This window comes from Leguminivora glycinivorella, chromosome Z (genome assembly GCF_023078275.1).
Source record: "Leguminivora glycinivorella isolate SPB_JAAS2020 chromosome Z, LegGlyc_1.1, whole genome shotgun sequence".
Lineage (NCBI taxonomy): Eukaryota > Metazoa > Arthropoda > Insecta > Lepidoptera > Tortricidae > Leguminivora > Leguminivora glycinivorella.
Window position 1 is genome coordinate 46,341,387 of NC_062998.1, and position 17,562 is coordinate 46,358,948.

The following is a 17,562-nucleotide window of genomic DNA, read 5'->3' on the forward strand; positions in this document are numbered from 1 at the left end:
TGTGTTTTGACTCCTTTCAATGCATAAATAATCTAATACGTACACAGAAATGAATATACACTAGAAGAAGCAAATGTATCTACTTCGCGTGTCCGAACTCAGTGGCAGCCACTGAGATGGCCATTTCTAATGACAGTCCACATACGTCAGCTGTTGCAGCCGCACGTAAGAAAAAAAATACAAAATGCCTCATTGCATGATAATTAACTGCACCAGCCCAAATATTTCCAGCGCACAAAAACAAAAACATATTTCCCATCACACGTAAGTAATTTTTAAATAATATTGTGCGTGAATTCATTTTTAATCATTTTTTCCGTATTTTTATTTATGCGTCCAAGGATGTACCTAAGTAACTATAGAATTACGTTACAAACCGGCGTTTACATTGCATTGCTGCGTTTGCTTTAAGCGTTTGATCGACCATGTGTGTTAAAGAGATGATGAATATGAGACTAGCGATACTCTCGCGTATCGCTTCGACTTCGTAGTACAGCCCATTTCTCATTCGTCCGTCAAATTTAGCGACTAGTGTTGTTCGTTCTACAATAAATATCAATAATCGTTTGTAATCGATAATCAAACAGACGAATGATAAACACTATTGTCTATTACAAAACACAATTTAGTAGTTATTAATAAAAATATACTCGTGTTCTAATTTTAATAAAATAGTTACGTATTTGTTTTACAAGGAGCAAAGTTGTTGTTTAACCGCACGTGCCAATATTGATACTCGAGCAAGCGAAACATTCCAATATTAAACCGCGAAGTGGTGGTTCGAGAAGTGGAATCTTGAGCGTTGTGAGGGTTTCAAGGCACGAAGGTTGAACAAACTTTGCCACCGAGTAAAACACAATTTTTTTTCACTACACCAACACGAATTGAATCGAATTACTCACTATGAAATATCAAATTACTTAAATAAAATCCATCAATTTATTCAATATGTAATCATAATCATAATCATTTTATTGGTAATAAATAAATTACATGTCAATATTTGAAATACAATCGTAATAAATAAAAATTATTAGTACAAGACTAGGAACTATTATTGTAAAGAAAGAATTCCCTATAATCATAGAACGTCTGCTCTATAAGCCAATTTTTCAGTTTGGAGTTTGGTTTGTATGATTAAAAATTATCATTTACATATTAGTAAATTCTACCAGCTAGCTTATGACATCAAGTTAATTTTTTTTTTAAATACTTTGCACTCTTGTGGATAAAATGAAATTTTTGCTATCCGTTTTCAAATAATCAAGAGTTTTTATCAGTTGGTGTGGTGAAAATATTATAATTTTAATCATATACAACATAGTATAACGTTTAAAAACACTCTTTCTTATAGTTTCCCACATGATCCGGTCGTAAAAGAAAAATGGATTGCAGCCACGGGAAGGAAAAACTGGTTTTTCATGACGTATTCGGCTAGCTTTTCTTTTGGCTTCTAAAATGTCTTCCCTGGTTTTCTTTTGAGACTTTGCTGTTTCCATAGCCTACAAAAAGTTAAATATGATTCTGCTTGCTTACAAAGTTAAAACTGATACTGTATAGGTACCTAACCTATACTGTAAACATATAGGAAAAGTATAAGATAAAACCGCTTTTCGACTAAATAAATGTATTTCTGAAATTTAATTCAAAAATTATTCAATCACTCCGTTGAAAATCATTCGTCTGTCAGAAAATCGATACCATTCATGTTAATCGATTTGCGATTTTTAGGTTATCTGAATTGATTATGTCTCTTACTATGCGTTTCAATGGTAACAATCTTTCTCGTTTCTATAAAATGTCAACAAATACATTTAAAATACTTACTTGATGTTACGCGAAGGTATCCAAAAGCGTGGACAGAATGAAACCGCTAAATGGCGTGACGTGAGCGTGACCTCCCTCTTTGAATCTTTTTGTCATACTACTCGATTTTTGGGATGGTTTGCAGGGGAGCGGGGAGTGAGCGAGCGAGCCCACAGATATAAAATCTATGTGTACGAGAGAGACGGCTGCATTGTTGCGGGGCGGAGGGGCATTGGTGTCTTTGAATCGTTTAGGTTTTCCCATCACTAAATGCCGACCGTGACGTCTCAGTGACAGCTAAAAAGTCGGCACGCTTGGTTCCCATACAAATGGTGCTATTTACTTCATCTACTGAATATCTAAATCTGTGAATACGTACTATGTAAAGAGTCACTTCAGCACGCTACTATTCTGTGTCATTTTATGTCGTGTCCGCATCAACATACAATATTCATAAACATAATAGTTATAAGAGCATTCATATGAAACGGTGTCGACACTACTCTAGTACTAACTACCCTTTCACAAGTGAGCTACGTATAATAGACGCATAATCCCGATCTTCCTACACTTCCTGAGCTGTTGTCGTTTTAAACGTAACGTCTCCTCTATACGATTGTTGCCCTTGAAAAAATATGTAAATTGTAAGTTTATTCAAATACTGAAGAAGAAATTTGAAATACAATGTTACAGTTTGAAGAAACTAAAGCTAGTTTGTATACATTTTCATAAGAAAAGTGTTCATTTATGTTGGTCTCGTCTTGAGTGATACGCCGATGTTGCATTGGCAAATCGAACAATAACGGTCTAAATATTAAGTTGTTTTTCGGCCTAAAAGTGAAGACATGTTGTTTTGACTCCGAATATTGCTTATACAGCCCTAACCATCGATCGTACAGAGGACCCGTTACATATAAAGTTACCAATTCTTATAGTCATTTATTTTCATATAACTTATATCAACGTAAAATGATACAACGTAATATTAGCTAGTAAGTCATAGATCTGATTCGATAGAATGAAATATTAGATGTAATGTTAGTTAAAAGTCTATTTTCCGTAGTTTGCTTCGTCGAAGGCAGTTATAGTGACAATATGAGGATAGGTATCAGTGCGAGGTAGAATTCTATTTATGATATAATGTTTTGTTTAGGGGCGGGTCTGGAGATCATTTTTATGATGTGTTACTGTGTCTGCGCCGGGATCATTCGCCGACGAACGTGGATCTGGTGTTTGTGGACGAATGATCTAAAATACATAATCAGGGTGCGTATCCAAGATGCCAATCGTTTACTCCGTCGCTAACGAAACGCCAGTGTTTGTCGCACTAATGTGGAAGATAGAAATATGTTGAAAGATAGAAAACTGTACCGTATGTTAATGCGCGAATGATATGCATAAATAAATCATTTCATTTCATTTCAATGATTGGCATCTTGCTAGGCAGCCAGGTGTAGACATGCTTGAAGCTATTGTGAGGGTTATTTAATTTAAGATGTTGCATATTTAGTCTCCTGATCCGTCTAATTCGTTCGGATGCGCGCCCGCCAGTACTTCGAAAATACATCAAGTCACTAACACCAAACGGCACTAATTATTTTTTGGGTTAAAATACTCGGCGTAGCGACCATTCGAACGCAGGCTCAATATTATTATGCTGTGTCCACACTGGCTTGCGTGTAAAATCAGGGCCATTCTAATGTATACTTTTTAACTTTGTGATATACATGGTATGGCGTGCCTCAATTCGCATACTTAATGAATGATAAATGTAACTATCTATTCGTTCATAAAAACTCATAATAAATAAAGACTTGGATGAGTTATAAGAAACCTTGTGCGTTTCTACATGAATGTTAATGTGCGTGTAAATACGACATTGTGGCACGCCGTTCCGCACACGCCTTTGTGGACGAGCGTCTAGTGTTAACTGTTATTTTCGCTATTTATCGACAAGGCTTCACCGGGCCCTAGCACTTAGGCGTAAGACTTTAGTTGGCTAGTAGTGAGCGACACAAGTACTTATCGTACACTAAAGGAACCAATGTCTTATAGAGTTAGGCTAATCGAATACATAGAGGTCTAATTATATTTAAGTAAGTAGAGCTACGGATTAAGGCGTTTTGTTTGGCTTACCGAACGCACCCCGCCTGCTCGGAGATAAAACTACACTACTGCTACAAAGCGGAGTCGGTCGCATTGTGAATAAATTTCCAAACAAAGGAACCTGCTTTAATCGTTCTTAAATGAATACTGAGCTAAATACTATGATTCTCGTTAAAGTGACAATAATATGAGATTTCTCATTGTTTTCATATAGTCTCACATGCATATGGCTGACCGTGAACTGGTTCAGGCTAAAACAAAGCTCAGGGGAAAATGTTGTTATCCTATAAGATACAAGTTACAGTAGACTATGTTACCTATTTTGGAGAATCTGTGTGGAGCGTGTTTGAGAGTCTCCGAGGGCGGGGCGCGGCGGCGACTAGTGACGTAATGCTAGGCACTAATAATAATGTACAATAAAACACCCTCTCTGCCTTAGTGATGCTATTCTTACCCCTAATGCTACGACGATATCACGTTAGAACGAAATTTATAATGTATCTTGTAAATACGAATTCTTATAGCTGATGTAAATTATTGAGCACTATGGAAAACTTTAATTCCTAACAATGGTCCAAACTTCACTCGCTTTTTTATTTGTACTATACGATTATACAATTTCTATATAGATAAATGAAATAATGAAATTAGACTAGATACATCTTATGCTTTAATTTTTATTTTATAGATGTAAAACATGTATTTGTCGGAATGCTTAATTTTCATAATCAAAGTTTTATGAAAAAAAGGTTGATACCAAATGCAGTATTTTTATTTTATACTCTACATCTTTGTACCCAAATAAAAGCAATAATCTATAAACCAGCGTATTTATTGCACTTCCAAACTTGTAACCTGTGATAAAACCATACTAATATTATAAATGGGAAAGTGTGTGTCTGTTTGTTTCTCCGCCTTTCACGGCAAAACGGAGCGACGAATTGTTATGATTTTTTACTGGATATAGTTGAAGGGATGGAGAGTGACATAGGCTACTTTTTGTATCTTTCTAAGGCGAGCTAAGCAGCGGCCAAAAGCTAGTTACCTATTAAACTGAAATATACCGATGATCGGCATATGACCGATATATTGTATAAACTGAAATATAATTATATCATACACGAAAGTAAAAAAAACAATGCCCACTGGTGGTGGTGGCCGAGCCGAGAATTGAACCCGGGTCTTCAGCTTACGCGGCTAAGGTCCTGACCACTAGACCACCCGGCCGTCGTGGTACCCGTCGTAAATTCTTTAGTGTATACTATCTCTAATGAGGCGCCTTTGGCCAACTATAAGGGCAAGTAATGTGTGCTTGCACCTCCTATACGAATCCTGATAGACGTTAAGAGGGAAAGGAGACGGCCGCTTCTTCATAAAGGCGTAGTCCTCATATTTCTCCATGGATATTCACATGGATAATATCTTGATGCAATTAGAAGCTTTAGATTTGTAGCATGTGGCACTTCCTTTGTATGAGGCGACTATGCACGGCCCATTCCTTTTCGTCTTAGCTTAACAATGACACATGTATTTTCATGAAATTAGGCTAAGAATATGTAGTTATTTGTTTTACAAGGGGATATAGTTGTTGTTTAACCACAGTCCGCACGTGCCAATATTAGTACCCGAGCAAGCGAAAGATTCCAATATTGAACCGCGAACTTAGCGAGTGGTTCTAAATGTGGAATCTTCAGCGTTGCGAGGGTTTCAAAAGGCTCGTAGGTTAAACAAATTTTGCCACCCACCGAGTGAAACAGAACATTTTTCACCACACCAACGACGACGAATATATTAACAGTACATCAAACTAAATCAAAGTCGTCAATTTATTAAACATTTATGATTCAAAATCATCAATTAAAAGTTAAACCTCAATCCTACAAGCCAGCTTTGCGCATAAAGTTAAAATTTGTATGAAATTTGCACTCTTGGGGATAAAATGCAACTTTGCTATTCGTTTTTGAAGTAGGTATCAAAAGAGCCTTCACCAGTTGGTGTGACTGAACTTAAGATGGTGTCGCTAACCAGCTTTGATGTAACAATTCATAGGAATAATTCCTTAAATACCAAGGCTGTGACCACGTACAAAGATGTGACCGACCACATACATGATACATGAGGTCGCTAATTTCCTTCCTATTGTTGGCGATAGATCAATAAAAAGAGCAGTTGAACAAAATGAAATAAGTCAAACTGGAATGTACCTATCTACCGAACAATAGCGTATTCAAGTTTAATATCATAAAAGTAGTCTGAAGGAAAAATACACATCAATGCAAACGCATTGCTACAAAACGCAAGAAGTAACGAGATTTCCTTTTGCTCTGAAATCCGCTCACCGTTTCCTCTTATTTACAAACATTGCCCTTATCAGCCCACGAAAGAACAACTTCCTTCCTAACTACAAAATATAGATTCAAAGTGTTGGAAACTACGAGCAGAACCATTTAGTACGTTCGAAAATGTGGTGGCCGAGTTACCTCCTCCTCGCCTCCGTGCTGCATATCGCCGCCTGCGTCAAAGTCAAGGTGGTCATGCATTCAGACTCCCAAGACGATTCACGGGTGGACGAGGAATACGTCACAACAGACAGCTGGGAGAAGAGACACACCACTATGATTGTTCCCTACGTGAAGAAACACTCGAAACACAACAGACGGGAGAAAGAGTATGAGGACCGAAGGGAAGTGAAATCTACCACGGATAAAGCGGTCACCCCTCTGCATCCGAACGCTGTGCTCTTCTCGTTGATCTACAAGCAGATCAACATAAACAGCATGTTCATGTTCGAACAGACTTGGTATACTTGGTCGACGGAGAGCCGCAATGATGGCACGAAGAACGTCATTTACTACATCTGTTATAAAGAGCCCAAGCATTGCGACGAAATTGGTTGGGTAAGTTAACTTTTGTATTTAATAGGTAGTATCTTTATGCAATCGGCGTTTAAAGGAGGTCAAACCAGGCGAGTAGCGTGGGTGTCAATTTGAGGCAAAGCCGAAAATTGTTAATAAAGACACCACGAGTATTTTTTGACTCAGGTACTATTATAACTCAGTTAAACAGCGTTGCATACAATATACTTTTTCTACGACCATGCACTTAGTGTTTAATAGTTTTTTAGAATAACTTTCATGAAATTCAAACTGTTTCCTGTATTTTGACGCAAAGGTTTGCACTGCCAGCGCTCGAGACAGCTGCCCAAAGCTTTCCCCCGCCGGCTTCCCGCGCTCAGTAACGTTATCACTAGAGATCGTTATCAAGGTGCACTTTTCGTGGCAAACGGTACGGTTGGCAAAAAAAACAAATACTTACATTTAAATATTCACTTTGTTCTTAACTACAAAATAAATACTTACCTTCTTAGGATTACACCTCTACGGTACAAAGCCTTTTCCGATGAACTATATATTTTTAAAACAATATAGTACGTAAATGACATTAATTATGTCATAAAAATACATTACGCGATGTGTAGACATATTATTTTAATCCAAATAATCAAATGCACTCTAGATAAGACTATCTAGAATTGTTATTCAAGTAAGTTCGTCAAAAGTATCACAAATCTGTTGAACAAATTTTAGTTATTTATTCAATGTAATTTAGTCTGCCACCAATACAGCACGCTGATAACGATCTTTAGTTATCACAATGCGTTGTCATAATAGTAACAGAGCCAAACAATACGTTTTCAATTTTTCGTTACCGCGCGCGTGCGCGGGAGCCGGCGGGGGCTGGCTTTGGGGAATAGACTTTTATGTAGGGTTTTAAAGATCTATGCACGACCATATAAATGACGAATAACAGTTCGGGAGTAGAAAAAATTAATTAAAATATCGGTACTACCTACATAAACTCAACCAGTTGAGTTGCTCTTAAAATAGTATTATTTCTGCAAGAATAAAAAAAGAGAACTGAGTGCGTATAAAACAATTTAATATTGATTCTTTCATCAATTGTATTAATTATAATGCAACGGGAGGGGTTATAATTTATTCTCCATACAAACGCTCCTCCGCACCGTTTCCTACACACACAGACTGTATTGGAACTAGACTAGAAATTGAATTTACCAGTCTTCAATTAATTATCTAAAATATATCTTCGCGCGTCTTCGCGCAACATTTCATTAAACTTGAATCCAACAGGAACGCACGGACTCGCTGCCCCGCTGCGCGTTCGAGATCGACTCCCTGCTGCCGGACGACCGAGCCTGCATCAACCCGTTCGGCGTGGAGCCGCACAACAACGTTGGCTGCGACGGCGGCGAACAAATCAAGGTGCCCACATACTCTACATTGAACCTACTTTTCTTACAAGGCCACCCGGAAGTACAATCGTGAATGATACGCAACGCAACTGTCTAAACCAATACTCGAAAAGGGATAGCGAGAGATAACTCCGATATGGAGCTTGACCGATTGTCATTTCGGCTAAGCGGGCTAAGTAGGTCTGCTGGACAGTCAGGTGTGAACGCAAAGTGCGCGGGTAGTACAATTCGCTAAATTGAACACTGCAAAAGTACAGTAAGCTGCAGAGAAAAGAAGATACCTTTACAAACTTTAGTAATTAGATTAGACTGTTAAACTCTACGTGACATAGGTGTTTACTCTTAGTAGGCTATAGAATCGTTGATAAAAATCTTTCGGGGTTTATCGGGCCCAATGTGTATAAAGGCATTTAACACTGCTCGCGATAGATATACGTGTACACGACAGGTGTAATGTATGGAATATTATATGTGGGATGTAATTTCATTACCTACTCATTAGTCTCATTCCCTACGACTTCATAGCTACTTAGTACAAATTATGAAATTAGATCGTAATCATTCACTAAGAAGCGTGCTTTGGTTCGTAGGTATTATAAATCAATGAGGCGTAATTGGAATAAAGTTAAGAACTTTGCTAACAATATGTCCATGACAGGTGAAAGACATCGTTCGAGCGTGCGGGCCGCGGATCCGGTCGCTGTGGCGTTTTGTGCGCGTCGGCGCGCGACCCACCGGCGTGCCCAAGCCCGCCGACGTCAACTCGCTAGTATGCGAGGACGAGGACGAATGCATCGTCAACGTTGAGTACAGGGTACGTATGAAAGAACACATTCAATATTAACGCAACCATAGTATCCGACCTTTCACAACTTATGGTCTGCCTCACTCTTGTTTTTCATACTTAAATACTGAATCTCTGTAGGATTGTCGAGTGATATCGTTGCGTGCTTGCGGCAAACTCGAACCGCGGGCCGCGCTCAATGTTAACCCATTCAATGCCGAAGACGCGAATTCGCGTCCTGTGTATGCGTAAACGTGATGCCGAGGACGCAAATTCGCGTCCACGAGTTATTACTTAAAAGCTGATACGAAAATGTTATTTTATTTATGAAGGATAATATTATACCGTCGCTGGTTTCTGGATTCAGTGCATTTGTAATTTTCATAATTCTTATCTCGGATGCCGAAGACGCGAATTCGCGTCCTGTGCAAGTGTGCATGCGTAAACGTGATGCCGAGGACGCAATTCGCGTCCTTCAAGTGTGAAATAACCTAATGCCGCAGACGCGAATTCGCGTCCTTCAAGTGTGATATATAACCTAAAGCCGCGGACGCGAATTCGCGTCCGTTGAAATGTTAACGTGATGCCGTGGACGCGAATTCGCGTCGTCGCGTAGAAGGCGGCGGCACTGCGTGATGATTAAAAATATGAGGCGTCGACAATGAATGGGATCCTTCATAAATAAAATAACATTTTCGTATCAGCTTTTAAGTACAGTTGATTTGAATGGGATAATATTATACCGTCGCTGGTTTCTGGATTCAGTGCATTTGTAATTTTCATAATTCTTATCTCGGATGCCGAAGACGCGAATTCGCGTCCTGTGTATGCGTAAACGTGATGCCGAGGACGCAAATTCGCGTCCTTCAAGTGTGAAATAACCTAATGCCGCAGACACGAATTCGCGTCCTTCAAGTGTGATATATAACCTAATGCCGCAGACGCGAATTCGCGTCCGTTGAAATGTTAACGTGATGCCGTGGACGCGAATTCGCGTAGAAGGCAGCGGCACTGCGTGATGATTAAAAATATGAGGCGCCGGCAATGAATGGGTTAACCCGCCTGAACAAATAGTCACGAGCGGCGTTCGTCTCCGACCAATCTCATATGACCATGAAACAATTTTATCGCTATCCGCCGTCGAATGCTCTGAATACTTAGCACTTTAGTCAGTGTCACTTGTACTCCATACAGTAGCTTTTTATTATCATACACATTTTTGACCTATTAGCTTGAGTTGCATTCTCGAGAGCGCCTTCAAGTGACGATGCGAAAACGCAACTCATGCTAACAGCATAGTTTTTGTAACATTTCTAATTTCATATGTGTACACCTTCAGATTCACCACGATCGAATCACGTTCGCGCTATACGAGCCAAGTCGAGGGCAGACGTTTAAGAGCGCTCTAAAACGAGACCTCCCGGACTTCGAGGGTAAACTGACCACGGCAGCGCCCTCCCACCACCATCACCATCAAACCAAGAAAGTAGAAGAACACAAACCGACGCACCCGAGATCCAAGTACCACATCAAGACCCGGGCGAAAGCAGAAGGCAAAGGTGTTGAGAAAGAGAAAAATGACTCGGGATACGTAAACAGGCGAACGACCAAGAACAAGATAAAGGTTAGAGAAGAGGAGTCGGAAGATATATCGGATAATTGAATGTGGGTACAGTAAGTTAATTGTTCTTTTGTAAGACTCTAAATACTTGGTACCTTGTGGACTTTTAGTGTTGTATGTTATTAAATTAAATACATTGTAGGAGTACGTTTATTAATAAATGATAGACAAAACTATAATGGAAATTTAATTATTACCTGTTCTTTTTTTTAAATTCAAAGTCGTTCAGTACAAACTGGGACTTGACGATAAGGAAAGTGACTATTCAGGAGTATTGTAAACAGTTACCTACGAAATGTAACTAAGGTAATAAGGTTATTTAAGGTGTCGAAATAGCATCAGGTAGTGGACGAAGTGGTCTCTAGTAATTTCTTATATGTACAGCGCGGCGCGGTGTATAAATTTCTAGTACCGTATTTAACTTTATTTCATCTTTTTATATTGCAATTTGCAATAAGTGTTATGACATACATTTTTAGGGTTCCGTACCTCAAAAGGAAAAAACGGAACCCTTATAGGATCACTTTGTTGTCCGTCTGTCCGTCCGTCCGTCTGTCAAGACCCTTTTTCTCAGGAACGCGTGGAGGTATGAAGCTGAAATTTATATCAATTACTCAGGTCTACTGTCCCTTGAAGCTGTGAAAAAATCAAACTTCTAAGCCAACGCAATCAAAAGATACAGCCGTTTATGCCGCAAATTTTCGACACTTGCAAGGGAATCAAAACCTACAGGGTGCTTCCCGTGAACTCAGAATCTTGAAATTCGGTACGAAGCAACGTCTTATAGCATAGATAAAGGAAAAATTACGAAAACCATAAATTTTTAGTTACATCACATAATATATTTTTTTTTAATAATTTTAACCTTACTACCCATTTCCTCATAAACGCGTAGAGGTATTAAATTGAAATTCATACCAAATACTCAGGTCTATAATACCTTTAAGCTGTAACAAAATCAAACTTCTATGTCAACGCAATCAAAAGAAACAGCAATTTAAGCTGCATATTTTGAAACTCGCAAGTACTCGCAAGGGAATCAAAACCTAAAGGGTACTTCCAGTCGACCTAGAATCTTGAAATTTGGCATGAAGCAACGTTTTATAGCACACATAAAGGAAAAATTCCGAAAACCTTAAATTTTTAGTTACATTACAAAATATATATTTTTTAATAAATATAAACTTATTACTTTTTTCCTCATGAACGCGTAGAGCTATCAAGTTGAAATTCATATCAAATGCAGGTTTGTACGGAACCCTCGGTGCGCGAGTCCGACTCGCACTTGGCCGGTTTTTTTTCTACTTGTCGACAGTAATCTGTCAATTAGGACACCACCTCAATTATAATAAGCTCATTATAGGTGACTTAGTTAACTAATAATTTCAAAAATAGAAAAGCTCATTATAGTTGACTTTAGTTACCTAATAATTTCAAAAATAGAACTTCATACAATTTCTATACTAATTTGCGATACCTGGCAATTTTTCCTGCATCTGAAACACATTTTTTTTTATCTGTCGCGTTATCGGCCAATCAGAGACGGTTATTACAAACAATTGGTTGCTAGGTAATTCGATGTTGATACAACGGTGAACGACTCTATTAACATTAATTTTAACTTGCATGAATGATGATATTTCCGTCCATTGATGAAGATGATGACTCGTAAGAAAATATTTTACACAATAGTGATATAATTAAGCTTTTCAGTCTCGTACCGTACTATTAGGTAGAGTAATCATTGTACTCTACTGAAAAGCTTTGTATTATTGTATATCACGATTGTATAAAATACTAGTGTGGGGGGGGGGGGGGGGGGGCACGTGGTCTATTTGTATGGCCAACCTAGGCTCCATTATGGGGTCCATCCGCGCATGCTTATTGCACAATCGTATCTAAACTGTCAAAATGCATTTTATGTCTCAAATGGTGCATTAACTGTGTGTAATGTTAACTGTACTATTTTTTACTCTATTAACAGCATGTCAAAATTCAAATTTAAATAAATCATTGTTAAGGGTATGCACTTAAGAGTTAACTCTACTCCATCGCATTTTCAGTCATCCATACTATCCATACTACTTAATATTATAAATGGGAAAGTGTGTGTGTCTGTTTGTTTGTCCGTTCTTCACGGGAAAACGGAGCGACGAATTGTCGTGATTTTTCAAGTGGAGATAGTTGAAGGGATGGAGAGTGACATAGGCTACTTTTTGTCTCTTTCTAACGCGAGCGAAACCGCGAGCAAAAGCTAGTAAGTCATAAATCGTAGCATTTTTATGCGGAATCACATTCGTTCCCATCAGTTGCCTTGACCAGTGAGTTTAGTTGTAAGGCTTCCCACAGACAGTCTTAAAAATTCATAAATTAAAAAAAAATTGTATGCAAATTGACACTGACAGATCTGTCAGTGTCTTGTCAGTGTCAGTTTGAACTGTCAGATTGCATACAATTTTTTTTTAAGATTATGAATTTTTAAGACTGTGGGAAGCCTAAGGCTCCCCACAGACAGTCTTAAAAATTCATAATCTTAAAAAAAACTTGTATGCAATCTGACAGTTCAAACTGACACTGACAAGACACTGACAGATCTGAACTGTCAGATTGCATACAAGTTTTTTTTAAGATTATGAATTTTTAAGACTGTCTGTGGGGAGCCTAAGACTTCGCTTTTTTGTACGGAAAACAGACGCGACAACAGTTAGTGGGCTGTCATCTAGATAAGTGAATGGTGGAAGTGGGCCAAACTATTCCAGATTTCATATCGATAGCATAAGTAGTTCTAGAGATATTAACCTTTCGTATGCGTCTGTCAAAAAATTGTCATTAATATATTAGTCATAATAACTACATGTTAAAGTTGAAACAATATGGAGCAGATCTGCTCCTAAGCATACGAGAGGTTAAGTAATGTGACAGACGGACAGACATACACACAGACGGACCGAGCGGCACCATAAGGGTTCCCTTTGTACCTTTTTACTACGGAACCCTAAAAGCGACAGACAGACTACCTACTGGCCAAAGTGACTAATAAACATTTTGAAAAAACCCCCTACCCCGACATAGTAGATCGATTTTCATGAAACATGGCGAAGAACACTCCCGACTTACTCAGCTTTCAGACAAAAAAAACTAAATCTAAATCGGTTCATCCGTTCGGGAGCTACGATGCCACAGACAGACACACACACAGACAGACAAACCGACAGACGGACAGACAGACAGACACGTCAAACTTATAACACCCCTTCGTTTTTGTGTCGGGGGTTAAAGACAAAATGAGACGAAAGAATGAAATTCAAGATTAACTCCTCGTATGCGGCCTGTCAATTTTGATCACTGAAAATACGCCCTTCATATTTAAAATATCATCATCCTCCTTGCTTTATCCCGGCATTTGCCACGGCTCATGGGAGCCTGGGGTCCACTCTGACAACTAATTCCAAGATTTGGCGTAGTCACTAGTTTTACGAAAGCGACTGCCATCTGACCTTCCAACCCGAAGGGTAACTAGGCCTTATTGGAATTAGTCCGGTTTCCTCACGCACGATGTTTCCCTTCACCGAAGAGCGACTGGCAAATATCAAATGACATTTCGCACATATGTTCCAAAAAACTCATTGGTACGAGCCGGGGTTCGAGGCCGCAACCTCCGGATCAAAAGTCGCACGCTCTTACCGCTAGGCCACCAGTTTCTTTCAGATAAAAATTCCCACGCACGGATCCGTGTCTAAGCATACAAGTAAGAAAACGAATGGACTTACCCAAGATTTACCGTCGTATGGTCGCACACAGTTGCAGCCCCAAAACATTCCGCAAGCACCGTGCCACAGTACAGTAGGTATAATAAAGAGTACTATCGTGTCGTGTATTTGTTTTTTTCTAACCGTGCAGACCAGCGATCCAATTAAACCGATTACCTACCGTGCGAGCTGTGCCAATGCATTTAATAGATTATGACATTACGAATATACGACAGTACATCGTCGTGTAAGACAAACGCTAGAATAACACATTTTTTAAATAATTGTATATATAATTGCTATAAAAAATATAAAACATCAACAACACAAACACGCACACAATTTCTGGTAGCATCTATCTACTACATTTTCACAATACAAACAATCACCTAACAAACAATTTCAAAAGATTCTAAAACGACACGGGACAGAATTTAGTAACGGTGCAGCCTGATCAATCAGCGGCGTCGCCTGCGGCGGCGGCGGCGGCGGCGGCGGGAGCGGCGCCGGTGGCGTCGGCGTCGGCGCCGCCGGCGTCTATCTTGGGGGTCGCCGGACGCCGATCTTGGAGACTGTACAGGTTTTTTCTCAAACAATTTTAACGTATCTTCTCTAGAGCAGAGCTTGCGACTCCTATCATCGTCGTACCCAGACCTCCTCAAGCGTTTCACTATGTCGCCGATCTTCGTGCTGTTGCCGCAGCCGCGCAAGCATTGTACCACCGCCTGGCCGATCGGAGTTATAAGCTGCTCCAAATCTTCCAGTTCAAGCTTCAGATTAATGCCACTTAACTCGGTACACGTGGCTTTCGCTGGCCTTTCCTGTGATACATCCATTTTGTAACTTAGAATTTAGATCCATTTAAAAACTAATAATTTTTATTAGACACCTAGTACTGCACATGTCTTGATGGTAAAATCTGTGGTAAAATGATCAAAATGACAATGGAAATAGAATAAGACAAATTTTGATTTCTATTTTTGGAATATTATTCTTTTCAGCTGGCCAGTACGATAGTCTAAAAAATATTTGATAGAGGTCTGAATAAAGCAAGTGTACACGACCTACAGTTAGGTTACCTACAGGAAAGCCTGACAAGTTTTTATTTCACCCTGAAAGAGTATCGCTACAAACCGCTATCGTATGGCAATAATGTGAGGACGTCATACTCGTATATACGAGTGTAGGTACTGGTTTCGCGTTATTATTTGTAGAAAATTAAAACATGTAGACATTAGACATTCATGTAGAGAAATAAAATGTAATAAGCAAGGATGATGTATATGGGAGTTATGGGACTCAAAGGCTAGTCCTATACATATAAATTAGAAAATTGCGGAATGCTCCATTCCATACAAACTTCCACCCCCCATTTTAGGGAAGCGTGGGGGGGGGGGGGGGCAGAAAGAGACAAACAGTAGCCTATGTCACTTCCCATCCCTTCAACTATTTCCACATAAAAAAATCACATCAATTCGTCGCCCCGTTTTGCCGTGAAAGACGGACAAACAAACTGACAAACACACTTTCCCATTTATAATATAAGTAACTAGCTTTTGCCCGCGGCTTCGCTCGCGTTAGAACGAGACAAAAAAAGGCCTATATCACTCTCCATCAATACAACAATCTCCACTAACAAAATTACGTCAATTCGTTGCTCCGTTCTGCCGTGAAAGACGGACGAACAAACAGACACACACACTTTTCCATTTATAATATTGGTATGGATTTTATTAAGTATGGAAGTATGGACTTACAATCATACTAGGAATATTATGATATTAAAATAAAGAAGCATGTCATTTGTTCTTATAAAAAATAAAACCGGCCAAGTGCGAGTCGGGCTCGCGCACAAAGGGTTCCGTAGCAGCAAATATAATAAACTTATTATGTCAATTTATACACCTGCCAAAATTACAGTTAAATCAACCTATCTCAAAAACTATAAGAGATACTTTGATCAAACCAAAAATCGTTGAAAGAGTTAATTAGCATGCATCACCTCTATTTTTTTAGAATTTTATACCCCGTAGTTATAAAAATAGAGGGGGGGGGGACATACTTTTTACGACTTTGAGAGCTGATATCTCAAAAACCGTTCACTTTAAGAAAAATGTTTTTTAGAAAACTTTATATCATTTTAAAAGACCTTTCCATTGATACCCCACACGGGTATGTACATCGAAAAAAAAATTTTCATCCCTCAGTTACATGTATGGGGGCCCCACCCCCAATTCTTTTTTTTTACTATTTAGTGTCATAATTTTGTAGCGGTTCATACAACACATATTCCCATCAAATTTCATCACTGTAGTACTTATAGTTTCCGAGTAAATCGGCTGTGACAGACGGACAGACGGACAGACGGACAGACGGACAGACGGACATGACGAAACTATAAGGGTTCCGTTTTTGCCATTTTGGCTACGGAACCCTAAAAACGCGCAGAAATATTTGGGGAAAATATGATTTTTGGCCACATCCAGGCTGCGAAACAGCGCCATCTAGTTTTAAGCCTCAAAGGCCCATACATTTCAGGGGTACACTTTTTTCTATGGGCTTTGTTTGTCCCGATATTATGTATATCGTCCTTGGTAATGGTCAGCACCTACCGGACATATCAACAACCGATATATCAGCTAAGGCCGTTTTCACATTATCCGATCCGATATCGGATGTCGGAAGGAGTAATATATGGGATATCGGTCCGACGTCCGATATCGGATCGGATAATGTGAAAACGCACTAATCTCCATAGATTTCAGAACATTGTTTTGTTACGATTATGATAGTACTCTTTAATTATACTGTGCCGAAATGCAGTGAAATCCTGCATCCGTTTTCGTTTTGTAATAAAACTAGCTCTTGCCCGCGGCTTCGCTCGCGTTAGAAAGAGAAAGAAGTAGCCTCTATGTCACTTCAAATATCTCCACTTAAAATACCACGTCAATTTGTCGCTCCGTTTTGCCGTGAAAGACGGACAAACAAACAGACACACACCCTTTCCCATTTATGGTATTAGCATGGGGTCTCATCCGGAACATCGTATAATTAATGTCAAACCAAAATCATAGATGGCGCTACGTGCCACGATTAGCCATTATGACCTATTTATTCAATAAATTTAAAGGTCTCAAAGGTATTATTTTAGTCTCATGCATTAAGAATATCATTAATTTAATACACAAATCCACAAAAACACGAATTCAATGCAATATTTTTC

General features: G+C 39.0%; 1 protein-coding gene across 1 annotated transcript; it reads left to right on the plus strand.

The window, feature by feature from the left end:
- The first annotated feature begins 6,374 nt into the window (after positions 1-6,374).
- Positions 6,375-10,769, plus strand: LOC125241458. The gene is made up of 4 exons (XM_048149963.1): positions 6,375-6,809; positions 8,064-8,195; positions 8,844-8,999; positions 10,309-10,769. The coding sequence occupies exons 1-4, from the start codon at positions 6,375-6,377 to the stop codon at positions 10,630-10,632; spliced, it is 1,047 nt and encodes a 348-aa protein (XP_048005920.1). The 3' UTR covers positions 10,633-10,769.
- The last annotated feature ends 6,793 nt before the right edge of the window (positions 10,770-17,562 follow it).